Source organism: Mchenga conophoros, linkage group LG22 (assembly GCF_057382185.1).
Source record: "Mchenga conophoros isolate Kocher_MC1m ecotype Shallow Benthic linkage group LG22, M_conophoros_male_GT1.1, whole genome shotgun sequence".
Classification (NCBI taxonomy): domain Eukaryota; kingdom Metazoa; phylum Chordata; class Actinopteri; order Cichliformes; family Cichlidae; genus Mchenga; species Mchenga conophoros.
This window is the reverse complement of record NC_140546.1, coordinates 5,710,838-5,738,209: the sequence shown is the minus strand read 5'-3', so window position 1 is coordinate 5,738,209 and position 27,372 is coordinate 5,710,838. Positions and strand designations below refer to the sequence as shown.

The 27,372-nt window shown below is 40.2% G+C and overlaps 1 protein-coding gene across 1 annotated transcript in view; it reads left to right on the top strand.

The window, feature by feature from the left end:
* The window catches only part of grin2da (glutamate receptor, ionotropic, N-methyl D-aspartate 2D, a), a 261,238-nt gene that overhangs the window by 218,208 nt on the left and 15,658 nt on the right, over positions 1-27,372 (top strand). The window contains exons 11-17 of the mRNA XM_085263506.1: positions 593-718; positions 3,210-3,322; positions 7,464-7,580; positions 8,464-8,624; positions 12,692-12,761; positions 13,407-13,524; positions 27,206-27,267. Coding sequence (XP_085119632.1) covers positions 593-718; positions 3,210-3,322; positions 7,464-7,580; positions 8,464-8,624; positions 12,692-12,761; positions 13,407-13,524; positions 27,206-27,267 — 767 coding nt within the window. The remainder of the gene's footprint in view (positions 1-592; positions 719-3,209; positions 3,323-7,463; positions 7,581-8,463; positions 8,625-12,691; positions 12,762-13,406; positions 13,525-27,205; positions 27,268-27,372) is intronic.

Sequence of the window (27,372 nt, the reverse complement as noted above, 5' to 3'; positions counted from 1 at the left end):
CCTCCCACACTCCAAAGACACACTTAGTGGGGATAGGTTAATTGAAAACACTAAATTGCAACCATCCAGGGTGTACCCTGCCTCTCGCCCTAGGACAGTTGGGATAGGCTCCAGTGCGACCTGTGACCTTGAAAAGGATGGATGCAGGTTGTACTTGTACTACAGAGTGCTGACGCTATGATTGTGTGTAGCTCATCCCAGTAAACTATCAAACAACTTCTCTTTGTCGCTGCCTTACGATGCCTCTTGTTTAGATCAGGTTCACAGTGACATTGAGAAACGTGTAGCGAAAAGTTTTTGTTTGCTAGTTTAGAACAAGTGATTTAACCCTCTGTGGTCTAAGTAACCTTGTGTGCTAATTCTAACCCTCTGCATATTGGAGGAGCAGACTTTTTTTTATAACATCCACTGCACCAGAAACAGTTGGTGCATGGGATGACAAGGGTCTTCTCAAACCTATAGTTGTTAGGCATCAATCTTTGTTCACTGTCCACACAGATTCCCATTTTATGAAGGGGTAATTAGTAAATGTCAGGAAAACTTCCTAAAGTTTTCCTATTCGTTCTTGTGTGTGTGTGTTGGTGTATTGCAGAGCCCTACAGCCCAGCGGTGTGGGTGATGATGTTTGTGATGTGCCTGTCGGTCGTGGCTGTCACCGTCTTCATCTTTGAGTTCTTCAGCCCCGTGGGATACAACCGCAGCCTGCAGAGTGCTAAGAGTAAGTGACGGAGTCGCTCCAGTGTCTGCACGCCAATCAACCCACCACCACTGCTCATTTCACAACATTATTACCAACTTGTCACTTTGTCAGTTATGTAAGCGAGGGGGGGCTGATTTGAGGAGGGTGTTTGTCCAAATTATTATAATTAAGCGTTCCGCTTTTTTTTGACTTCACAGGATTCAAAACAATCACTTCACACCCACAATGTGGCTTATTTAATAATAATGAAACAAACACGGACTGCGTGGTGGTGGTTGATGTTGACGTCTTTACAGTACTTGTCACTTCACCATTATTGCAACTATTTACTGTGTGCGTCTCTGCCCCGACACATTTATTTTTAATTATAACCTGGAAAAGTTGTTCTTTATGTTTTAATAAACTGACACAAGTAGAAGTGAACTCATTTTATGTGACAGGTAGATGTCTGTGCACGCTCGTCATTTTTCTTTCTTCTGTATCAAACCGCTTCAACTTTCATCTCTCTTTATAAGCATGTTTAAATCTTATTCTTATCTTATTATATAATTGTTTCTATAGTTTATATCCTCACAAAAGTTGAACAAGCTAAAGTTTAAAGGTCTACTTACCAGTTTTTGGCAGTTGCATCTCTGTCGTCCTCTTTTTTTCCAACATTTCCAGGGTGTCAAATACTAGTGTTGTGTCAGAAGCTGCCAGCTTCCCAGAAATACAAAACCTTGAGACACTGACCATTGCAATGGTATATAGTATAATACTGACTATATAGCAGTCCTTTTTTTTCCAAGAGCATAAAGCTCATGGAAGGGTTTGGTAGCTAGAAGATGGTCCACTTTGGGATCTTTTAACATGCTTTCCCTTGCTACTTGGTCAGAGTTAATCACCAGATTTAGGAAAATATTATGGTCCCTACACATTAAACATTTAAAAGTACTGTTTGAGTTTAAGGAGGGTCTATATGTGATGAGTTCCCAACTTGTGCTCACACTTCAGTGGCTTTGACAAAATAGCAACATATTATCCATTCTATGACTTAAATACGTCAAATTAACTTCCACTTCACTCAAATATAATACACTTTAAAGTGTAAAGACACTATAAAGTGCCTTGTGTGCTTAATTTGTGCACTCATTACTTGAAGAAAAGGTACTTCAGATACTTCAAAGTAATCCTCCCACACATCTGCACCATATCTACATGCTGACTGTGTTTCCATAAACGTGCAGCTTCACCTTTAATGTTGAACAATGAGCTATAGTCAGTGTCTTTTTGTTCTTTTATTTCTCATCCTTCTGAGACTTCACAGCATAGTGATTCACAGCGTAATGACCTTACATTCAACACGAGGGTGTCTGCTGCCAGGTTTAATAACTTTAAATAAGTCCTCTTCTCAGTTATGTCTGTTTGAACTTTCAACATGAGACATTTCTTAGATCACTGCAGGGCAGCTGGTCCATACAATCACTGCAATTTAATGCATGTTAATGTTGTTAATGTTGACGTTCTGTATTGTCATAGCAACAGCGTCCACATGTCTAATTTCTACTTTTATTTCAAAGTCTGGGCTCTGTCCCTGTATTTCCAATTAAAAGTCTTAAAGCAACAGTGGACTGTGACTATTCAGATAACAACGTGCTTCTGTTCGCTAGCATTACCTGATTTCAGGCAGACTTGCAAATATTTCATTCACAATGTCACCAAGGCCACACAGTTATGCGCTGCTCTTTTATGGCGGTTAACCAAACTATTATAAAACCGACTAGTTTTTGTCTTTGAAGCATCTTGGAATTATTTTTTCAGAGTACAGAATACTTTCAATAGTGTTCTGTAACTTTTGAAATACTTTTCATATACGTTTTATATAAAACTGTTTCTTCTGCATCTCATTGTCTTGAAAATTCCTGTTGGATCAGTCCTGCCCCACAGAACCTCCACTACGTGTTACCTGTTGGCTTTGCTTTCTGTGAAACCACAAAAGACTAAATTTTACCCAGAATCATGAACCCGGACCTGGAACCTGGACCTCAGCAATGATCTTAAGTGACTAAAAGGAAATCTTTATGAATGAGTGAAAATATGGGAAATATTTCTACTACTATTACCATTGCTAGTAGTAGTTATAGAGGATGATAGTACATGCTATAGAATATTTCCTCTGTGGCAGCGGTGCTGAATCAGCCTGTTAGAGATGGTGCACCACTGCCTGCCAGTAAATGGTGCAAAGGGTACTCAGGATTATCCATCATGGATAACAGTTCAGTGGCCTTCTCCATATGGATGTGAGCAACATGTCACAAATCTTAATCTCTTTGTTGCTACTCAAAGAGTGATGCGTTTCTTCCTAAGAGCATAAATTTGGATATTTAAGTCATCTCTTAATATTTCTTTGAAAATAGTTTTTTTTCCCCCAACTCTGGCCATAATTCATCACCCAACACAATTTCCAGTAATGTCTTAAACAGGTATTACTTTCCTTCATAAACACACTGTCTGTCTGTCTGTTTCTCAGAGTCAGGGGGATCTAAGTTCACCATAGGGAAATCTGTCTGGCTGCTCTGGGCTCTGGTCTTCAATAACTCTGTGCCTGTGGAGAATCCCAGAGGAACCACCAGCAAGATCATGGTAAATTTAGTTGAATGGCTGTGTTTTTTATTTATTTTTTTATTTTTTTATTTATTAATTGTGTGAATGACTCATCAAACTAGAGCATCAATTACAGTCAACTCCAGGTTCAGTATTTATTGGTCAAAGATGCAATTTTAACCATTTTAATTGTTTTAATAGCAAAAACTTTAGCACTTTCCGAATCAATCATTTGGGACAATTCTTTAAAAAAATCCACTGACCAGCTCAGTAGGAGCAAACAGCTGGAATGACCACAGAAGAGCAATAAAATTCATGTCCATTAAATTTGTTCCATGTTTAAGAAAAATAGCTTCATAGCAAGAACATTCTCGAGGAGTAAGTTTTATCATCATCACGGTCTACAATGAGCAGGTGACTTCATATAATACAGAGGACTTACAACCAAGTGGAGTAGCACAGTTTTGCAGTGGTTGCCTCACAGCGAGAACGTCCTGGATTTGAATCCATGTTCTCCTCATACTTGGGTGGGTTTTCTCTGAGAGCTCCAGTTTTCTCCACATTACAAAGTTTGAGCTACTTGGCAATTCTAAATTAGTCATAGGTGTGAATGTGTCAGTGGTTGTTTATGTCTCTGTACATGGACTGCCAATCTGTCCAGGGTGTACCTGTGTGACAGCTGGGCTAGATTCCAGATCCTGAACTGGGTATGCAGAAGACAATTGATGGATACAACAATGTATAAATCACTAGTTACGCACAGGAACAAGAAGACCAGATTGCACTTTGCCAGAAAACACATAAAAGAGCCTGCAGAGTTCTGGAAAAGATTCTTTGGACAGATGAACCCACGATTAGAGATCAGAAAGGAAAGTAAGGAGAGAAAGAGCTCATGAGCCAAAACATAGCACGTCATCTGTCAGACACAGTGGAGGGAATGTTGTGCTGTTAGTCTTTATTGGCTGTAACTGCTAATAAAAGTAGCAGGATGAATTCTGAAGTGTACAGGGTTGTACTCCAAATGCTGGCAAACAGTGCAAATGGATAGTGAACCAAAGCATACTGGGAAAAGGAACCCAAGAGTTTCTTAAGGCAATGGAATGTGAGATGAGAAATCGGATTATAACCAAAGCGCTTAACCCTATTCAGTTTTATAAAACCAAAGGCCGACAGAGAAAGAGCAACTGAAGGTGAGTGCAGGGAAGGTCTTTACTGCAGCCACCCTCAGGAGGTAACACAGCGTTTGGAGATCGCCACAGGTTCTAAACTTTAGTGCGTCATTGAATAAAAAGGATTTTCATACTTGATTTTCATTAAGTATTAAAAACAATCATTTTTACTTAAAGTGATGTTAATTTGTGGTGGTCTACAGAAGCAAAATTATAAAACTTCTATCTATTAACAAGCCTAAATTAACAATTTTTGAGTCAAAAGTAGTTCAACTTTCAAATGACTACATTCTCACCATCAAGCGGATACCTGTGTGACATTAAACTGTAGTCATTAAAAATGTCATGTTTCAGTGTAATCTAGGTGTCTACAAGACAATTATTTAACAGACTGTTTAGTCACTTGTTTCACTGTGGTGGTCCTTTCAGTACCTGCTGTTACTTTGGGCTTGCAATCTCTAATGCAGAGTAAAGCCACAGGAGGGGAAAACTCGAGGTGTATTTTGTTCGACTGCTTGCCCAAGTGCTTTTCAACAAAACCCCAATCATCTTAAGAGCTCATTAGCTGCTTGATAGGCTTCACAAAAGGGGGTTAGAGCAGAGAAGATGATTATTCAACATCGTATGTGTGCTTTTTTTTTTAACCTGGATTTGAAGTTAGTTGTATTTCAGCCTGCAGGTAAGAGTTATTAATGGTTTTCTTGCCCATCGAACCATTTCCCATGTTCAATTTAAGATTAAAAAATCCACTGAAGAGAAAACTGTATATTTAAGGTTCCCCTTTAGCAGCACCAGCACTCTGTATCTGATATGTTTTTGCAACACTTGCCAGCCAAAATATTCTACGAGGCAACCACGTCTAATTAAAAGGAAAAAAGAAAGAATGATTACAAGATAAATCCAATTTTAATGGAGGTTTATTTGCCAAATGACTTCCACTTCATTTTTCATACCTGCCTAAGCCTATTCAGGGTTATCAGTAAGTACCCCACTATGCGCTGGATAATTGTCAACCATTTATTATTGATATTAACCATTTAAACAGATTTTACATCAGTCCACAGGTCGATAACTTCCCAAGCAGTCCGTCGTTCAAGCCTCCACTGAGTTTTATTTTTTAATTATGCTGATTTGCCACAGTTAGTAGGGGTGTGCATTTACTATCTTAATCACTAAGAAAATTATGCAAATTAACTTTTGGCATAAACAGAGTACTGTGGAAACAAATAGTCCTATTCACCACAGTGCAAATTTATTGCTCCGGCTAATCCACATCTCTGCTTCCTGGCTGAATGTCAGCATTCAACCATCTTATAGCAATAAAAGCAGCTCTTCTGTACGGCTAAATGTCTCCATCCCGAATTGCCTAAAAAACCTTTTGAAGAATCATATTAATTTGCTAAAGTAATTTGGGGTAGTTAATATATTTTGATTCCTTACTCAGACAGCAATACTACAATGTGAAAACAGCCATTATCTGGTGAAAATCTAGCGTTTAAATAATAAACAAACTGAAATATTAACCTCACTTGTTGCAGTTCTCTCATAAAAGTCATAATCTTTATCTGATTTAATGTGGCGTTCTTGCTCGTTAAGGGCTTCACTTCATGAAAACATACACACACACACACACACAAACTAACCCGATGCGACACCTTTAGGCCATGACAAACACTGCAAACTCTTCCTCTGAAGGCTGTTGTTTGGTTGTCGCTGGATTGTCGCTGAATATGATACCCAGTCATATGATCCCCACTAGTGATCCCCACAGTCATCAGGAGGAAATTTGCATCAGTTTGGCACAGAAGTTGATTACTCTTTAAGTAAACATCAAGAAGAAGAAGAACTCCTGAAGAAGACGGTGGCATTGACGTGCCAAAATAGGACCTCCAAGGAGCAATCTAAAAACTGCAGTGGTGCTGGAAGCACTCCAGAGGGGCGCAAATATGTAACCTTGAAGGAGTGCTTCAAGGTGATTTCAAATTTAAATGCAGTGGGGGTTTTTCTTCCTTTTTTAACAATTTTCGATTTCTCACCTTATGTTTGCGTTTCTCCAAAAACTATTAAAACAAATCAGTCAGCCACAGTTTTGTACTTGAGTCTCCAGGCCGTTCTCTAATCTGTCTTCTTCTTCAAATGGGAGTTTGTTTTTTTTATTTGTGCTGCAAAAGATAATCCACTTTGTTTATGCTGAATACATTTGAACACTTCTTTAACAATAAAATATTAATTTCTGCCAACGAGTATCTGTGCAAGAAAAGCAAGATTATGTAGCAAATAACCAATCAAATAGCTATAGGCTAACAGGCAATCAGCCCAAGCCTGAAATAAATTTGCACCATCTGTTTTCTGAGCTAAAGGCTATGTGAATGAAATAGCAGTTCAACTGCTTGAATGATGAAGGATGTAGCGCTTGAAGCTTGAATTATACAAAGCACTAAACATAACATATGTCACCAAGTTTCCCTCCTTTGTGGAGATGCAATATTAAATAACTTTTACACAATATATTTTTTTATTTGAAAAATACCTTTTAAATATAATTAATTACTTAAATCATGTATTTCAAAATTGTGCTTACATACTTAACCAAGTGCTTTGATTCAACTAGCATATTTGCATCAATGGTCCTAAATGAATTTTAAGGTGGGCAGAAGGTATTTTTATATCCACTGTGATGGACGTGATGATGTAAGGAGTGTATTGCATGAAAAAGGGGATTTTCAGGGGATTTTCTTTCTTCCCATATTTAAAAATATGCAACTAGTTTAATATTATTTACAATTTAAGTTCATTTAATTGTGCGACAGATTCCCTGTTGCAGCTTTAGGAGGCAGAAATGCCACGGTGGAAAGTATGAACCGGCCCTCCAGGCAAGACAGAGTTTCAGAGCTGTGAGTTTAGCGATGAAATGCCAGGGAGTGGAAATAGAGTCACCGGGATCCTAAAATACTTTCACACCTGTCAGGCTCAGTCCTCATTGATCTTACTCCACCACGTTCTACCTTCAGGTGCTGGTGTGGGCCTTTTTCGCTGTCATCTTCCTGGCCTCCTACACTGCCAACCTGGCTGCCTTCATGATCCAGGAGGAGTACATTGACACGGTGTCAGGGCTGTCAGATAAGAAGGTATGATATGGATGGATGGATGGATGGATGGATGGATGGATGGATAAGTGATTTACAAACAGGTGAATAGTCATATGATGGACTGAATGGTTAGCAAGAAATTCCACATATTTGATATTGAGAGAATCATGGGTATTTTACCTGATTTAAAACTTACAACACCAAAGTCTCCCAGACTCAGGGTCATCTTTCAAAATAAATACAACCCTGTTTCCAAAAACATGGATTGCTGTGTACAATGAAAAATAAATGAATAGAGAGAGATGCTAACACATTCTCCGGGTCAAAGGTCATTTTGGGTGGAATAAAGAAGCAGGGAGAAGCCGGAATCTCTTCACTGGGATCACAAATCCAAATTTTAATTCATCTTTGCACATCACAGAGAGTATATCACCCGTCTGTTATCGCCACAGACTAAAAGAAGCTACAGTTCCCTCCCCCTCATACCTTCAGCAAACCAACATCTTTTTGGAATCGGGGTTGTAAATACGATTATGCCACAAATATTGCACTCTCTCATGTCTGCCTTTAAGAGAGCACATCAGAATAGCTTAAGTTAACAGAAGTGGAAAACTGTGTACTTTCCTTTTTTTATTATTTTGATTTTTCCAGCGCAGTTTCACCACAACTCACAAAACTGTGTCCCGCTGCTTTGACACTTTAAAACCTCATCTGTTTTATCAGTCTCTCTCTGCTTCTGAGCTCTTTAGAAAAGTGTAGCACAGGGGCTCTTCTTTGAAAGTGAAGTCTTTGAATCTTTGCAGCTCTTCATCCCGCAGCACGGATCGGCTCCTCTCCCTCATTTCAGCTACCACTCTTTAACTTCCGTCCTTCCTCCTGTCACTTTAATCTCAGCCCACCTCCTCTTCTTCTTCTTGTGCAGTTTCAGCAGCCAGCAGACCAGTACCCACCACTGCGTTTCGGCACGGTGCCAAATGGCAGCACTGAGGAGAACATCCGCTCCAACTATCCCAACATGCACCAGTATATGATTCGCAACAACCAGAAGGGTGTAGAGGAAGCCATTGACAACCTCAAGACTGGGTAAGGATAGAAGAACTATTAGCAACCACTTGGAGTGTGGATTGAGTGTGGATTTGTCATGTGAAATAGAAGAAATTAAAGCCTACGTGTTCGGTTAGATACGAACAGAACAATATTGGAAGTAGATCGGGACTTGGAAGAGCATGAAGTAAAAAATGTCAGATATTGTTACGACCGAACGCAACCACACTCTGCCTGCACTAGACATCTCATTTCTACAAATATACTTCTGCTGTCATCCACTCTTTTAAACAGCACCCAGATTCAAGTTAAAGCTGCACATTTTTGACAGCAGCACTTACTTTAAACAGATACCGTGCCATCTCCCCTGGTTTTTATATATCTTTTATTTTTAACTTGAGGCGGTGTTGTCGTCCACGCTCGGTTCAATTACAGGAGCCGTTTTTGCCTGACTCACCCTGTTAGCGCATTGATCTGCCTTGCCTCGGGAGCCACAGCAAACTGTTGTAACCTGTGCAGCCCCATCAGGATCATGGCTACTAAATGCAGTTGGAGAGGAGGTGTGGAGGGCTGGAAACTTTTAAATAATACATGCTAGCAGCAACCGCAGTGCGGTGGGAAAATTGCGCCATCTCAGCACTGGCTGACACTCGGGCGCCTCTTGTCTTCAATGGGGGGGTTTATTATACGCCTGTGGGACTACAAAGTACACAAAGCACTTTCCATAAAATATACACTCGCTCATTGCGTTTGATGTGGAAGCGGGCGAGGTGGAGGGGAAAGGGGGGAGTGATGCAGATTAGGGTTCAAATGTTTAATGGGACAAGCAAGCACACACACACAAGCCAGCAAGTAGCGGGCGCAGTCTTTAGTAGATTTGACGTAGCGTGTTATTAAAACACAACGATGCATTCCTTTTTATCATACTCACTTGTCCTTCTTGCCCCTCTTACATTAATTTTCCACCTCTCTCTCTATCTCACTTCAATCAGTCTGTCCGTCGTCTCTTTCATTACACACTGTTTATCTACCTCTTCCTTATCCTTCCCTCTCATCCTGACATTATAAACAACCAAATATCCGTCGAGGCAAAGTGATATGAAGATTTCTGTTTGATTTGCCTGCCATGGCACTGAGCACCGCCTCTCCATCTCATCTTTTCTCCTCCTGTGCTTTCCTTTTCTTCTCATGATGATTTTTTTTCTGTCCTTTGACTGGTCTATTCCTCCCTCTCTCATTAACTCCTTGCTCCCAGTTCATCAACTCCTGTGTGCTTCCTTTGCCACCCAATAATAATATCTGAACTTCCCTTTTCTCTCCTTTTGCTGTCAGCCACCTCCTCCCCTCCTGCTTTGTGTACCCTCTTCGTCACCTTTTTTTAAAAAAATCTTCCACCCTTCAACTGAGCGCTTTCCCCCCAGTAACAATTTCGTGGATCTGTGCAGCTCCCTGAGTGTGAATATAAATGAATGTGAAGTAGAAGAGCAGGTGTAGTGACAAATCTATCATCCGCTTCTCAGATGTACATCACCAGTGTGAGCTGAGCTGTTACATTTAATCCATTACTTGATGATGAACTGTTGTAATTCACTTTTGATGTATATCCATTTTGCACTGCTTCTACTCCAGTAGCAGATTTCAAATGATTCATTTTTTCCCTATACTTTAATCTTGAGATTTTTTTTCTTTTTAATTATTACTGTTACTACTGGATCACTGGAGAAGATTCTTCCTGGAGTAATTTATATTTGGTGGTATGTCTCTGCCCTTGCATGTGCACAGATAGAAAGCCTGAGGTGAGAGAGCAGCATGCAGAAACAATCTGGCATCAGTGAGAAGTGATATAACAGTGATCAAATGAGATGTGGCATTAAAAGAAGAAGCTAGGACGGAGCTGGGTTTCAGATGTGCAGAAACCACGGGGAGGCTCGCTGTTATCAGCCGGTCTGTGAGGATTACAGTCTGAGCTTCAGTTCTTGTCTTGCCTGAATTAATGCTAGTCTCAATCTTTTAGATTATTATAACTAAGAATTTCCTCATTTTCCCAAAGAGTGAAACCACAGGCTGTGTAATTATCACACCATATGATGTAGTGTGTGAATTTAGGAAACCCTCCCATGACACCCTGGGAGTTGCAGTTTTGAGAATGGCACTTGGTCAGTTTCTAATTCCTAAGATATGTACAGCTGGATAATGTTGCAAAGAAAAAATGCATATAAATGCAACTGCATCACAGAAAACTCCTTATATCTGCAACATGATTCAGATATGAACCACATTATCCAAAGTAGCTACAAAACCACTGCTGTAGAAAATGAATTAAAGCTGGTTTGATTGATTGGTAATTTATTTCAACATGTGAACAATATACATTTAGAAGAGAAAAATAAGAGAGAAAAAAAAATACTGAGGCCCCGGGGCAATGTTTGGACTTTGCTTTAATTCCATATTCAGACTGTTCCACAGTTTCACTCCATGAACAGAAACACAAAAGCCTTTTCTTATAGTACTTACCTTCCGTGTTTTGAAGTTACAAAAACCCCTTAAATTATAACTTCCTTCTTTCAAAAAAAAAAAAACATACTCTGAATATTACCTGGCAGTTCTTTATTTTTTGCTTTGAATAGAATTTGTGCTGTTTGGAATTTCACTAGATTGTCAATTTTCAATATTTCAGACTGCAAAAATAGTGAGTTTGTATGTTCCTATAACCTGCATTGTGGATGATTCGAATTGCTTTTTTTGAAGAGTAAAAAGTGAATGTAATGTGGTTTTATAGTTATTGCCCCAGACCTCTGCACAATAGCTTAAGTATGGTGAATCCAGTGAACAGTATAGAATATGAAGTGATGTTCTGTCGAATACCTGTTTTGCCTTGTTTAGTACTGCAATGCTACGTGATACTTTGGAATGAATATATCTTACGTGAGCTCTATTATTACCCCCAGAAATTTATTTTCACTGACTCTTTCAATATCAACACCATTTATTTGAATCTTTGCATTTGTATTTAAACTACTATTTCCAAATAACATAAGTTTAGATTTATTCAAATCTAATGATACTTTGTTTTTATCAAACCAGAACTTCACTTTAGTTTTTTCATTTGATTGATTGAATATGTGTGATAACAGATCGTTTTTCACACACATCACCAATGAAACACCTTCCTCTACCTTCTGCCAGGCGCAGTAGGCTGTTATTCATTGTAATAAATGTAAAAGAATCTTTATTTTAAACCGTTATCTTCTCCTGAACATTACCAACTACCTTTTGAGCTTAAAAAGAAATCAAAGACCTTACAACGTAACAAAGGAAATGTCCAAAAGATGCTTTTACTGCTGTTTTAACCTAGAAACACACCTCGGGTCGCTGCTGTTCAGCAGGGTGAAATTACCACCACTAAGAGGTGCTGCTAGGGACTGATAACAACATATAATGGGCATTTGATGGGCTGATAAGATTTGAAACAGGTGGGTATGACTAATGCAGTCCAACAGCTTTGATAACAGCCTTTACATAACACATTTACAGACTGATCTGCCGTAAGATGAATTTCCTAGTTAGCTTTAAATATCATCATTCACAGTGATTTATGGTTTATTTCTTTTTCAGTTAGATTAAATATTGTCGCAATATACTAAGCCTTACCCAGTCATGTGGTGACTTTGAAAGAAACAAGGCTTTTGTAAACTTCCTGAACATTTATGTAAAAAAACTGCATTTTTTTGAGTAGCTGCAGTCAGAAATTACAACAACTGTTTGAATTTTTCCTTCTGAGCAAAAGTGAATTTCACATCCTTTGCTTAAATTACCCTCTCCCCTGTCGCTGCATTCAATTATGCTCTATTCAAGCTATTGTAGGAGGAGAATTGGCATCTCTTCCTCCATTTATGAATGTTTCACTGTGTGATTGTTGAAAGTTGGTGAAAAGCTGTTTAGAAAGAGCCCTCTGTTTGCTGATGTCTTTGTAGGGACATTGTCTCACTGCTGGTTTGTCCATCATATCTTGTCATTTTGTTCTCTAGTTGCTTTTGTCATTTAGATCCAGGTCAGTGATTTCCATTGCTTTGTTGTAATTTTCCTCCTTCATTTCTCCCCTGCAGAAAACTAGATGCCTTCATTTATGATGCTGCAGTGTTGAACTACATGGCCAGGAAGGACGAGGGCTGCAAGGTAGGAAATGCATCTGTGCACAGTGATTTCACACCTCTGCACAGTGACACTTTCGTGCATACGGGCAACCATTGCTCAAGTTTCTTTGTCCTATTACCATGTGCAAAAAAACAAAACAAAAAACATAACAAGCATGCTAAATGAGCACTTGTACAAGATGTACATCTGCATTAAATAAATCAAACACACCCAATGCATTTATATTTCCCCTTGCGGCCTGTAGCTAGTTAATATTGTCATTTCTGGTTGGCACTGGTGTTGATTTATTTATAAGTTTGAGTTTGATACGGCTCCCACAGCAAGAATGAAAATCCTTCCTGGTGATCATTTATAATAAGGTCTGTGGGAGGCCTGAGCTCCCAGCAGCCTCATACAACAGCCACTGCTGCAGTAATTATTACAACTGATGTGGATCTATATTAATTCCTCCACTGAAACAATATCCCACACTCTGGGATGTCGATATTAGAGCTCAGCCAACTGAATTTATGTGACCGTGACAGTACACAAAGAAATTACAGTTAAAATGAAACTAATTTATCTTTTGCTCATTGCCATCTGCGTCTTCATATCTGGCTCTCTGTGAATTAATGTGTTTGTGTGTATACGTGGATTTATGGACCTTTATGTGTTTAATTCAAAAAGGTTATGACCATCGGCTCTGGTAAGGTGTTTGCCACTACGGGTTACGGTATTGCACTGCACAAGAATTCCCGCTGGAAACGCCCACTGGACCTGGCTCTGCTGCAGTTAGTTGGAGATGGTAAGTTAAAAAGGGACCAGAAAGCAACACGTAAGATGCGCTAGCAGGAAGGACGAAGGAGAGAACAAGAAGCACATAGTTAATGCTCATCTTACCAACTTGAAAACCCCAATAAGTAATAATAAAAGAAAAAAATAGCATAAAGCCAATCACAACCTGGTTGTGTCCTTCGCCTGCTCCGGGGCCTCCTCTTGACAGGAGGAGCCCAAAACACCTCACCTAGAAGTTGCCCAGGAAGCATCCTAGTCAGATGCCGGTACCACCTCCAGTGGCTCCTTTCTGAGTCCATTCCAAATCACCATCTCATCACGTATCGCTAAAGGAGTCCAGACACACTTCAGAGGAAGCCCAGTTCTGCTTATCCACGATACCTTTACCACAAATAAAGTTAGGAAAGTAGATCAACCTATAAACAGAGTCATCTATTTCTTGACCACAACAGACCGGTAAAGAGTCCACATTACTGCAGATGCCACTTCAGTATGTTTGTCAATCTCTCCCTCTCACTCATGAACAAACTTAAACTCCTCTATCCGTTTCCAGCTGGGAACCATGGCCTCAGACTTGGAGGAGCTAATTGTCTCCCAGTGCAAGCTGGACGAAATGACTCAATGAAGTCATGATCTCCAGAACAGAACCTGAAATCTGAGACCATTGAACTGATACCCCCACCCACTGGGTGTGCCTGGACATTCTGTCCATAAATATTTTAAGCAGAATTGATGACAAAGGGACGGCCTGCCTGCGCAGTCTGACTTTTGTCTGCTGATACGAACCAAGCTCTCACTAGGGTTGTTTCAGAAAGAGCTAAAAGCGACTGAAGCTAGTCAGACACTTCAGGCACTGATAACACCCAATTTGCCTCATGCTTTGCTCCTGTTGGCCTGTAACAGGAGGAGGAACAGTTACTACCTTGCTGTCTATATTTCAGGAGCAAAGGTAATACTTTTGTCAAGTAGGTCTTCCAGCTGAGCATTAGACAGTCACATCAGGAGGTAGAGTTTTCCTGTCTCCTAGGAGAGTCATTGCTGCTCAGACTGGGGCTCTTTTTATATACAGCATGAGCATCACATGCCCCAGCTCTCAGGTGCATTTAATCCAGTCACATTCCCAACATTTGGATTACTGGGAAGTTCCTCATGTATATGATGAAGGTAATACTTTTTTTAAATGATTGACAGAGTTTTATTATTGTCACGTTATGTTGTATTTTACTTTAATTTTAGACTCATAGAATATATTAATTGATAGTTTAATTTATTAAAACTGTGTAGGGAGAAGTGGATCCTTCAGACCGGGATCCTCTGAGACCCCAAACCATTGTTCCTAAAAAAAAAAGCACCAAATTAAAGTATGAACAGAAAATAGTAATGTCAAATCATTAGCAACAACGTGACAAAGTCATAAAATATTGAAATGTAAAAAAAGTTCTGTGAGATCTTTGAGAGGTCTGTTCAACAAACAATGGTTAAAGGAGACCGATCACACCTTGGATTTGTATTTAAACTACTATTTCCTGGATTCTCATGCTAAACAGGGCCAAACTTTTAAGTAATGAGGTCAGTGTATCTATATGGTATAAGTAGCTGAAATGGCAGTGAATCAAAATCTACTCTAAACTCTGTGTTTCAGCCAGTTTTTGTTCCACTCTTGGCTCTGTATGATGTTAGTTCTTACTAAGAGCATGGAGGTCCCAGTCATCTGCTGTTGAAATCTTCTGTTGAGCAGAGCTAACTCATCAGACAACTGGATTAAACATACAGTCTCCTCAAAGCTAAACAGTGGATTTCAGTCAGTGGATATTTTATATATATACCTAAGAGAAATAAGGATTATGCTGAGCTACATGTCATGCAAAGCTACTCTGTTACAGCTCAGTTAGCTTATTAAGTTACTTGATTTCGATCGCCATTGTTGGTCGCCATTTTCTTTGCACTCCCACCGCATTTCATGTAATCTCCTTACTGCCCACCAGCAAACAGCACATTCAAAGGAAGAGTAGTCACATGTCCAAAACATTTATTACATTCATGTCTGTATTCATGACTGCAGTACTGAGGACTATATTAATTTTCCTTTTTAAATGATCCTTTCATTAATGCGTCCTAATTACTGTGCTAATTACTACAGAAGTAAAAGGTAATTCTGATACGCTACTTATGCCGTTTGTCCCTCTTACACCATAACCGCTCCACAAACCAAGACATGTCAAAAGCTTTGATTGAGAATTACTAAGGAATCTGCTCATTAGACCCCAAAATATGGAGTTAGCACCCAAGGTCACCAAGTTATGCGCCTCTGTAAACAAAATCAAAAACCTTGCAGAATCTAAACATGCTGTTCAACCTCACTGACATGGGTCGATTGGGAAGGTGACAACACTTTTAGTGAAAATGCAGCTAAAACTTACATTTTTAGGGTAACAGCAGGTTGACCAGGAGTCCTCTTTATGAAGATTATCCAAGTTTTATACATTTTAAAAATGGCTGGGTCATGATGTTCAGGAAGAGCGTGTACTGGAGAAAAAGGTTTTATTTATTTATTTAGTTATTTTTTTTAATGTTTCTAGTTCTTTAATTCCACTGCAAATGAATAATGATCAAAAAGTTTACACAGGTTTTGTGGTGATGGTTGAGTGTTATAGGAGGATAAAGTTTAAAGCTGGGGGTGAGGAAGAGAAAAGAGGGATGTGGATGGAGAAAGGTGTGATAGGTGAGGGTCAGTAGAGAAATTAAAGAGGTGGTGGTTGTGAGAGAGAGGAAGATCAATAGAGAAGGTCAGAGGGAGGAGGAGCAGAGAGGAAGAGGGAGGGTCGTGTGATCTCTGCTAAAGCTGTCAGATAACACGTACACACACTTGCACACACACATTTCTCTTTTTCTGGTTCATACACTCAGTAACACTTCCCATATTCTCTGTCTGACCTGATTATACACAAATACACATACTGCACAGCAGACTTCAGACAGACTTCACTCCTCTAAATATTTTACCCTCAAAGTTATTGTTTGGTTTGTTGCATACACATTTTGCCTGTTTTTTTTTCCCATCCTCTGACTTATAGTCTGATAGTAATTTCAGCCTCTTTGCATTTTCTTAGGTCTCTGTTGAATTTCAAGACTTCAGTTTTTGATTGTGTTGCTCATGATGACGTAAAAAGATCACAGAAACTGGATTTAAACACAGCTCTTCTCAGACTTTGTTCATGCTGCTATGACGATATCACATTTGGTGATCATGAACATTTCCAAGAACTCTGGCTATTTATGTGTTAATCACATTTTTATTTACATATTTGTCATTAGTAGCTCAGTAATGGCAAAGCGTCCAAAGAAGATTGATGAGTGGATCTGTTCAGCACAGAAAGAAACAGGAGACACAAGAGGTTTGGAAAAAAACACAGATCTGAGGAGCAGTGAAGGAGCTCAAAGCGCTCATTGGTACTACAGAGTACATTTAAACAGTGGTAATGTTAACCAGCCTGTTTCTCATTGTTTCAGTCCTGGTCTCTTAGCATGCAGCTGAAATACTGAATACTTGAACCTCTGGGTTGTTTGTTTTAAATAGTCTCCAATAAAGTTACAGCAAATCCTGCAGACAAGTGAACATGATCTGTGGCACCAATTCAACATGATGACACTGAAAACAAGAGAAGGTTCATAGAATTTTGTGGATTACAGCCAAAGGAAAACATGAGATAAATCTACATTTCCAGCTGTATTTGAACATCCATCCGTCTTTCACTTATCCAAGTTTAGGGTTCAGGGAGGCAGGAGTCTATTTCAGCGGCTTGCTGTCTTGTCAGAGGTCAGGAGGTACAGTGAGGAAGAGCCTGGACAGGTCACCAGTCTGTCGCAGTCACATTCGAACTTTCAAACTTTCCAAGTGTGACAAAATAAGAAACACGTACTAAATAAGTAGATACCCAGCTTTGGTCTTTTCTGATCATTTCTGGCAGCAGAGGTCGTTTTTATGAAAGCATTTGTCAAGTTTCTGCTGTGCCTATTTCTAACCAGATGAAATGTTCTGTTATTTTTCCTTTATGCGTCAGCACTGATTCTGAATACAAATGTATTAAAACTGCATTTGAACTATGAGAAAAAAGAATATCAGGAATGAATTTGTACCCAATGAACTACAAGGACTACAACATTCATTCAGATAAATTCTGGTGTTAGATATTTGTAGACTATGTTTCAAAAACATAGTTTAATATATTTTATAGAACCTGTAGGCTGTTGTCAGCTGGGCCAAAGACTTCCTGTTCAATGTACGAAGGAATTCAGTTATGCATTTAAAATTTTACACCTTTCAAAGCCTTAATTTGAAATACCGAAGGAAAACAGATGTTGTAAGGGATTTTTAAGGAGCATACAATTCTGCTGGTTCATAGAAAATTATAAATAACAATGCAAAAAAAAAAAAATGCTTAGACCACAGAGAGAAGGGATGAACGCAGGTCTGGAGTCTGTGTGTGTGAGAGTCGAGAGGGACACAGCAGGAAGATCATGACAGCCTGGTGGACGAAGCTGGATGGAAATTAGCTCCTAAACATTGTCAGATCCTGCCTGGATCTATGCAGTGTTATGATGTAACAAAAAATGCTTAAAGTTATCCAGTAAATGTCAGTATATTAATTAAACCATGTGACAATGCCAATAACCCCTAAACCACTGACAAACAGGAAAGTTGGAAAAGTCACAAAGACGATTAGCACACACATATCTGACAACAAAAGACATAAAATAAAACTATCCTTTAAAAACCAACGCCACACACATTCTTACTGGCTGTCCTTTCTCATACCAAAAATATTTGATATATTTATATACAAATATCTGATTACATGGCTTATAAGTCTTATCTGCAAAGCTGACATATGATTGGTTCCTATAGTATTTTATAGTGAAAAGCTAGAAAAGCCAAATTGAGCAGATGTCATTAAAATGCATCGGCCTTTAGGTAAAGTGGATTCCTCCTGATCTGAACAGATAATAGAGAGTAGAAGAAGTGGATAAAAATCTGAAAAGCACACCTGCATAAATAGGTAATGATGTTATTTATCCAGGGCTGTGAATAACATCCACGTTCTGTGTAATAATCCCAATTTGATTAAAAAACAATAATTGTGTGAACAGCACTAGAGGACCTCCTCAAACTGCATTTCACATATTTGGCTAATTGTGATAATTGCGCTCTTTAAAATCTCAACACCGAGCTACAGCAGTTTCATAACCAACCCCAAAGACATGACATGAATTCATCATGCACTGCACAAGCAGCGTGGCCCTTTAAGAGTCCTATAATGTTTCCTAGCAATGCATCTCTTTGTTAGAGTGCTGTCGTTTCCTTTCTTAGCACATGACTGGTCAGTCACCAAATTGCCTACTCTGGGGAGCAATTTAGCCTCTTCGCAATTAGAGAGAGCGAGAGGCGGGTGGAAAATGCCTCAGTGGCAGCGGTGACAGCAGCTCCCAGGGGAAGAGAACACTGGAGGCTGATGGTATGTGATACAAAATGTTCAAACAGAGATGTGTGAGTTTGTCCTTAAAATGAGATGTCTAGCTGTTTGGTTGGATGACAACCACGACTGCAAAGCTGTCGATGTAGAAAAAATAGAAGAAATTATTTTTAAACGCTGGGTCCTTAAACTTTTTAACATATTATTAAAAAGTTCAAGTTTCTTCTACTTTTGTTGTTTGTTTCCGGCTTCTGAGAGGATTTTAGTTCCCATTTGGTACCAATGTAGTATTGAGAAGTCATGTTTGATCAGGATTTGGTTGCATGCAGGTAAGCTAAAGCTAAAATCTAAACAATTTTGTTATTTAACACCTTTTTTAAATATTTTATGTGCATTTCTAAATAACAACTGTAGACAGAACAGGAAGTCTTAGCCTTAGACCCTTGTTGCAGCTCTGAAATACTGACTGATCAGTTCCCTCATCAATCTTCGTTGTGGGAACACGGGCAATTTCCCTACGAGTCTTGTAAACATTCTTGAACTAGCCTTCCTCAATTCAATCATTTATCGATTCCCTGATAAAGAATCGTGTCTTCTTTTAGCTACCATCTGTTACAGCAGCTACCACCTGTTGAACTCTGATTTTGTCGTGCTGCTGACCCTCATTTGCTAAAGTATAAAGAGGAAAATTCAAAACACAGCAGATGCACAGCAATACTTTTGATAAAGAAAACTGTTTGAAGATGAGGCATCTGTGTGTCAGGTCCCACGTGGCTGCAATGTATTTCCAAGAAATAAACTTTCTTCAAAGCGATGCCGAAAAGGACAGAGATCCAGGAATGTGCACTGTTAGAAATGCTGATGTTGCACCTGAGCTCAAATCCCACAGTAGCATGCATCCAAGGTTCGCCTCCATTCCACTTCCCCTTTGTGTCACTCACAGTGATTCATGCTGACTGAGCAAAGCCAATAAAAACACCTCACACACAAAAGAATGATAACAGGATGTGAATATGAACAGCTTTTGGCACTAAGGGTGGAACAAACTAGAGCAACACAGCTCACCCTGGGGAAATTGATTTCATTTTTTCTTGATGTTCTTTTTTTTTTTTGTATAAATGGCTTTGAGTCTTCAGAGACCCAGATGTTGATTTTCATTTTATAGATTCAGAACAGAGCCACAGATTTTTCTCTGAACCTGCAATTTTGTTTATAATCCTTTGTTTACTTTGCACAGCTGAACCAAAGCTGCAGATTGTTTGTGATCAGCATTTAAACATAAATGAATTAATGAACAAAGCACTAAAAATGGCAGAAAACGAATCCTAATCCCCGAAACAATACATTTTTATCTGTATAGAATTTTACCATCTTAAACTCAGCAAAGACATTTGATGCTGCTTTTTCCAGCGTACACTTTCATGTATACATGAAGAAAGTCTGAGGACAAAATGTGTACACTTAGCTGTTATTACACCAAGTGTCTTGCAGAAGTACCTTTAGGGGGGAAAAGGATCGGTTTAAGAGATCAATTAGACTTGACGACCTCCTCCACCCGATTCCCATCACTCTCGCCCAAAAAAACAGCCTTTGCCTCTCCATGTCCCAGTTCTTATTTGTACTTTTACATTTTGGCTGATGTCTGAACAAAGCAATTTCTTTCTGTGATGGAGGAACTGTATCTCCTATAATTTACTTCTGTCACTCACACGAAGCAGTTACAGTAACTTCAAATGATTTGCTTTTTTCCCAGCAGAGTTCTCTTTCGGTTATTTATATGCTAAATATTGCTGCTGTCCACAGTGTTACAAATAAAACTTAATCCAATCCAAATATTACTGATATCACATTAAATGTGATCCAAAATTGAAGAGACCAGGCCAAATGAACTATATGATCAAGCAGACTTGTTAACAAAAAACACTTGACTTCCTCTTTTAATAATTTCCAATATGCCCAAATCTGTCTTGGAAAAAATGGCTTTTAATCAGTATTGTATAAGGGAAATGATCACATGTTGGTGATTAAAGCTCTTTTTGTGAAGAATGGACGCCATGATCTCCATTTTTGCAGATCATCTGGTCAGTCAGGGTGCTTCTCCCCAGTTTTGGGGATTTTGAATGAAACTTTACACTTTTACTTGAAAAGGTTAGCAAATTATTGTTATTACACAATGACAGCATTAGCATTGATTTGGAAAAAGAAGTCTAGAGAAACTGAAAGCCAAACCGATATAGTTTTCCTGGCCTAAGCTCATGAAGAAAGGGAAGCATTTCTTCAGTGGTTTATAAAGAAATGATCAAAACTTATATTTGTGCTTCTCGTTTGTCACCTCTGTGCTTATGTGTGTTTAAGAGCCAACTAAACGTTATAGAGTGTGTCCACGTTTATGCTATTTATAGTTTTTATGCACACACAAACTTGGAATTGATCATATACACAGTTTTATATATTTGACTGCTTTAGAAGACATTGTAGGTGAAGTATAAAACTGCCCCAGGTCATAATACAATGTTCTTAATGCTATTTCTGCACAGATTGGATAAAGGGGATATTTATTATGCCCCTGAGAGGATTAAAGAATAAAGGAGCTTAATTCCTCACTGCACACCAACATAAAGCCATTGATGTTATAGAGGCACAGGTTAGAATATTAAGGAGTAGCATAAATTGAATTGTTCCCAAATCACAACAAAACTGCCAAAAATCAGCAGAATGAAACACAGATTCTATTTTATGGTCTGTCTTGGTTTGCACGCCTGCTCCTTTCATTTGTTGAGACGATTCTCCATCTTCACTCCGTGGCATTTTCCTCCTCAGCGCAGGTAAAGGAGGAAATTCTGCCTGTCTGTCAGCTCTTTGTAGGGAAGATTTCTCCCAAAGAGCAGCTTTATGCAGCCATGATTAACGTATTTACAGGGAGATAAAGGGAGCGAGGCAGAGAGCCGGGCAGAGGGAGAGAAATCAACTGAACATTCATTGAAACTTGATAAATTAGATTATGGGAGGGAGCCATATGCAGAATGAACATGCGTATTAGCCTTTATTGTGAGGATTTGCGCAGGAAGTGGGGTGAGAGGAAGAAGGGTCAATCGAGTTGAGCTCAGTTTAATTCAGCTGTCAGAGAACATTTGAATTCCTCCACGACTGTTGGCGAAGTGAAACGTGGCACACAATCCCCTCACGCTTGACCCAGATTTATTTTATTTTTTCTTTCAGATTTGATGTTTTAGTCAACACAGCGGAGACTAATCCATGTGGCAGGGCTTTATGGAAAGGTTTTCAGACAAGGTTAATTAACCCACAGGTCGATTAATATTGTAACAGTGAGGATTGGGAATTGGAACCTCCACATTCCAAGTGTATTTTCAAAACAGTGTGTGTGTGCTAGATTTAAAAGACCTCTGCACCCTGGTCACGCACATCTGTCTGCATGTGTGTGTGTGCATGGGAGGGAAAAGCATGATTTCTTCCCCGCTGCCTCCGTCTTTTTGATTAATGCATTAATAGCTAGCACTAAGACTCCCATTACACTGGAGCTCAAAGTGTGTATCACATGAGTGTGCACGTTTTTGATAGTTTGAACAGGAAGAGTAATGTTTGTGTGCATTTCCCCCTTTCATCTCCCATGTGCTGTCGCATCGCTCTGCCCTCGGTGTAGACACCAGGCCATTTCACAGCCCGCTTCAAAGGGCTCCTGTCTCTTGCAGTCACTGTCTCTAATTCCCAATTTCCCTTTTCGATCTCATAACTTTTGCTGCAAATCTTTTCCTAAATCCTTTAAATCTTTTTCTTGCTCCCTTTCCCTATTTCCTGAGCCTGTTCTTAGTGTTCGTGCATATTTTGCATTCATGTGCTTGCGTATTATACCAACTGTAGTACAACTTAAGTATACAGGTTTGTTGACTAGCTGTTTGTAAGATGTTCTATAGCATGTCAAATTTACATTGTGGTGATTAAAATCCCTTCTATCCTGCATTACATAAATATACAGATGTGCTCCAAAGTTTACTTGCACTTATCATGGGTGCAGATTTTCTCTAATCCAACATTATAAACACAGGGTCAAATATATACATGTACATCTCAGCGTTCTTAGTTTTCTTGTGTTGTTTTATTTTGTTAGTTCATTATTTATTTTATGGTTCCTAGGTTGTTCAGTTTCGTTTATTAGATTCCCCCGTGTGTCTCTGCCCTCTGTGTCTCCCTGTGTGTCTGTGTTTATATTGGGGTGTGAGTTCTTGTGCCGTGTTTCCCTTCGTGTTACGTTTTCCATCCTTCCTCAGCGCGTCATGTCTGTGCTCTCCCTTGTGTTCCCTCGCTCTCTCGTCTGCCTCTCCTCCACTCCCACATCATGATTCCCATTTTATTGCGAAGGTCCCGCGTTTGCATGTTCATTCTGTTCAGTCCAGCTTCCCCTGTCTTATTATGGTTATTCCTGTCAGCTGTGTTCCAGAGAATACACTAACTAAGAATAGCACAATATACTGTATAGAGGCATATATATACATAAAAGTCACTATTAATAAATAGCTGAAATAGAACATGTGCAAGAAGGGTGTAGCTGTAGCAGTAAACAGTGTGTTAAGTGGATGAGTTGTACAGGGAGCCACAGGCAGGAATGATTTCCTGTGTCGTTCAGTGGTGCTTTTCGGTAATCTCAGTCTCTCACTGAACGAGCTCCTGTGACTGACCAGCATGTCATGGAGTGGGTGAGAGGTGTTATCCAACATTGTCTTTATCTTGGACAACATCCGCCTCTCCGACACCACCTTGAGGGAGTCCAGCTCCATCCCCACAACATTGCTGGCCTTACGAATCAGTTTATCGAGTCTGTTGGCATCTGCGACCCTCAGCCTGCTCCCCCAGCATGCAACAGCATAGAGGATCGCACTGGCCACAACAGACTCATAGAAAATCCTCAGCATTTTCTGGCAGATGTTGAAGGACCTCAGTCGCCTCAAAAAATAGAGACGACTCTGGCCCTTCCTGTAAAGTGCTGTGGTGTTTTTAGCCCAGTCCAGTTTATTGTCAATGTGTACTCCAAGGTATTTATAGTCCTCCACAATGTCAACACTGACCCCCTGAATTGAAACAGGGGTCAAGTGTTTCCTGGTCTTCCTGAAGTCCACGATCAGTTCCTTGGTCTTTGCCACGTTGAGCTGCAGATGATTCTGCTCACACCACGTGACAAAGGAGTCGATCACAGCCCGGTACTCTGTCTCATCATCCCTGCTGATGCATCCAACCACCGCAGAGTCATCAGAAAACTTCTGAAGATGGCATGTCTCTGTGCAGTGGCTGAAGTCTGTGGTGTAGAGGGTGAAGAGGAAGGGGGAGAGGACAGTCCCCTGTGGTGCCCCTGTGTTGCTGATCACCTTGTCAGACACACACTGTGGGAGACGTACATATTGTGGTCTTCCTGTCAGGTAATCAACAATCCAGGACACCAGAGAAGCATCCACCTGCATCGCTGCTAACTTATCACCCAGGAGGGTCGGCCTGATGGTGTTGAAAGCACTGGAAAAGTCAAAAAACATGACCCTCACAGTGCTTGCCGGCTGGTCCAGATGGGTGTAGACACGATTGAGCAGGTAGATGATGGCGTCCTCAGTTCCGAGACGAGGCTGATAAGCGAACTGAAGGGGATCCAGGTGTGGTCTTACTATGGGTCGCAGCTGGTCCAGGATGAGCCTTTCCAGGGTCTTCATGATGTGGGAGGTCAATGCCACGGGCCTGTAATCCTGGGGGCCACTGGGACATGGCGTCTTTGGTATGGAGTCGGTGCAGAAAGTTATGTAGCCTGTGATACACTCAGTAAGCCCATTGATGTCCTTGGCGTGAGGCTCACAGAGTGTTTCCCAGTCGGTCACCTCGAAACAGCCCTGTAGTTCTGCTAAGTCCTCCTCTGACCACCTCCTAATGCTCCTCATGGTCACAGGTTATCTCCTCACAATTGGCACATAGCGGGGGGTGAGGTGAATCAGGTTATGATCTGACCTACCAAGTGGGGGAAGGGAGGAGGAGCTGTATGCATCCTTGACGTTAGCATACAGTAGGTCTAAAATTTTCTCTCCCCTGGTGGGACAGTCCACATATTGTCTGAATGTTGGTAGTGTATTGTCCAGTGATACATGGTTGAAGTCACCCGAGATCACAATAAAGGCACTCGGGTGCTGAGTCTGTAGCCGAGCTATGGCAGAGTGGATAGTGTCACATGCAGCTGTGGGGTTAGCAGAGGGAGGAACATAAACAGCCACCAAGATGACGTGAGAGAATTCCCTGGGTAAATAATACGGCCTGAGTCCAACAGCACACAGTTCAGTGTCCGGGCAACAAATCCTTTCTTTGATTGTTATGTTGGCAGGGTTACACCACCGGTTGTTAACTAAAACAGCAAGCCCACCTCCTTTCCGCTTACCGCTAGCGATGCTCTCCCTGTCCGCCCGAACAGTGTGGAAGCCTTCCACCGAAGCATTCTCGTCGGGAATGTCCTGGTGCATCCATGATTCAGTGAAACACATCAGGCTACACTCTCGGTATTCCCTCTGACTCCGTACCAGTGCTGAGAGCTCGTCGATTTTATTCGATAACGATCACACATTTCCCATTACGATAGACGGCAGACACGGTTTATACCTCTTCTGCGGGTCTGGCCAGTGAGCCGGCCGACATCAGGGCGATCAGCTGGTCTCTGGAGTAAACAGTCCGTGTCGCGGTCCCGTTCCTTGATAAAAGTAATAGTTCCACGGCCACCAGAAGAACAAAAACTCTCTCAATCCACATGATTGAGTGAAAGATAATAAACAGATGAAAATACAAGTAAGAAAACAGAGCTAAACGAAGAGTAAAAGCAGGAGTAACTGTAACAGGATGCATGCTGGTTGGCGCATGCGCACTGAATTTAGGTCAGCATCTCCCTGAGTCCTCTGTCGTGTCCTCCCTCATGCTATGTGTTCCCTTGTGTGCCTCTCAGTGGCGTTTAGTTTTTATTTTCCCTGCCTAGTTTAGTTTTGTATCATTTCCTTGAGTCAGCAAATAAAGCTACGTTTTGAGGTTATTCCCGTGTGTTGTGAGTCCTGCATTTTGGGTCCAAACTCCTGCCTGCCATACAGCGATTCATGACAGTACCAGCTGTCAAGCATGGAGGTGGTTGTATCATTATCTGGGGCTGTTTTGATATCAGTGGCTCCACAAAGAGAATGGAATAATGATGAAATAGGACTACTTCTGCATGCTTTAAGTTTAAATCAACAGCTAGACTAGACTTGGACAGAGCTGAGTGTTCTAGGAAGTCAGTGATCCCAAACACACATCTCAACTGGTTTTGGAATGGGTAAAATGGGCTAACCAAAACCTAGTCTCAACCCTATAGGACTAAGCTTTGAAGTTGGGTAAAGTACATGCTAGGAAACTCTATCAATTCTGCCAAGAAGTGTGCTCAAATAGTCGGAATTATGCAACAAGATTATAGATGGCTACCAAATACATTTAACCAAATCAAGTGGGGTGCATGTATATATCTGAAGCAATATGTATACCTTTACACCTGTGTGGATTAGAGAAAATCCTAAATAAATTCAAACTTTGTAACCAATCGTTGTTTTCTAAAGTGCTAAAAGTTATATGCTGTATTTCAAAAAGTCCAAAATTACCATGACATCCATGTCCATGGTGTCTATGTAAACATCTGACCACAGCTGTATATTTATTTATTTGGTTTGCTAACTCCAATCAGTCTCATCTGTCATTCCTATTTTAACAATATACAAACAAAGCTTCGCTTGCTCCTCTCATTTCTCTCTTCCACGCTATATTTCATCATCTCCTAACTCTATATTTTAGTTGTAACAATACACTCCTCCATTCCTCTCATCTCCTGTCTCTTCGCCTCTTCAGCTTTCCTTCTCTTGCCTCTTTCTTCCCTTGGGGGATCAAACACCTTGCTCTCATAACAAAGGGGTGGTAATCCTCTCTATATATTTTTTTCTCTTACTTTCCATTTTACACTCTTCTTTTTAAATCCTTCTTCCTAATTGTCTTTTTCCTTCTCTCATGATTCTTCCCCTTTCTACTATCTTCCTCACTTCCCCTTTCCCCGTTTTCGTCCCTGCTGTATGGCACTCTTCACTGAACCTTAAACCTCTTATTTTTCTTGTCTTTTCCCCACATTCCCTTCATTTTAATCTTCTTTTTCTCCCCTTACCCTTTCTCTTCCAGATGAGATTGATATGTTGGAGCGTCTCTGGTTGTCGGGCATCTGCCACAATGATAAGATTGAGGTATGATGTTTTACAACTTTTCTCCATTAACCTGATGAATATATATCCTCTTCAGCTATTTCAAAATGAGCTTCGCGTCAGTCCTCTTCATCAAACACCAAACCA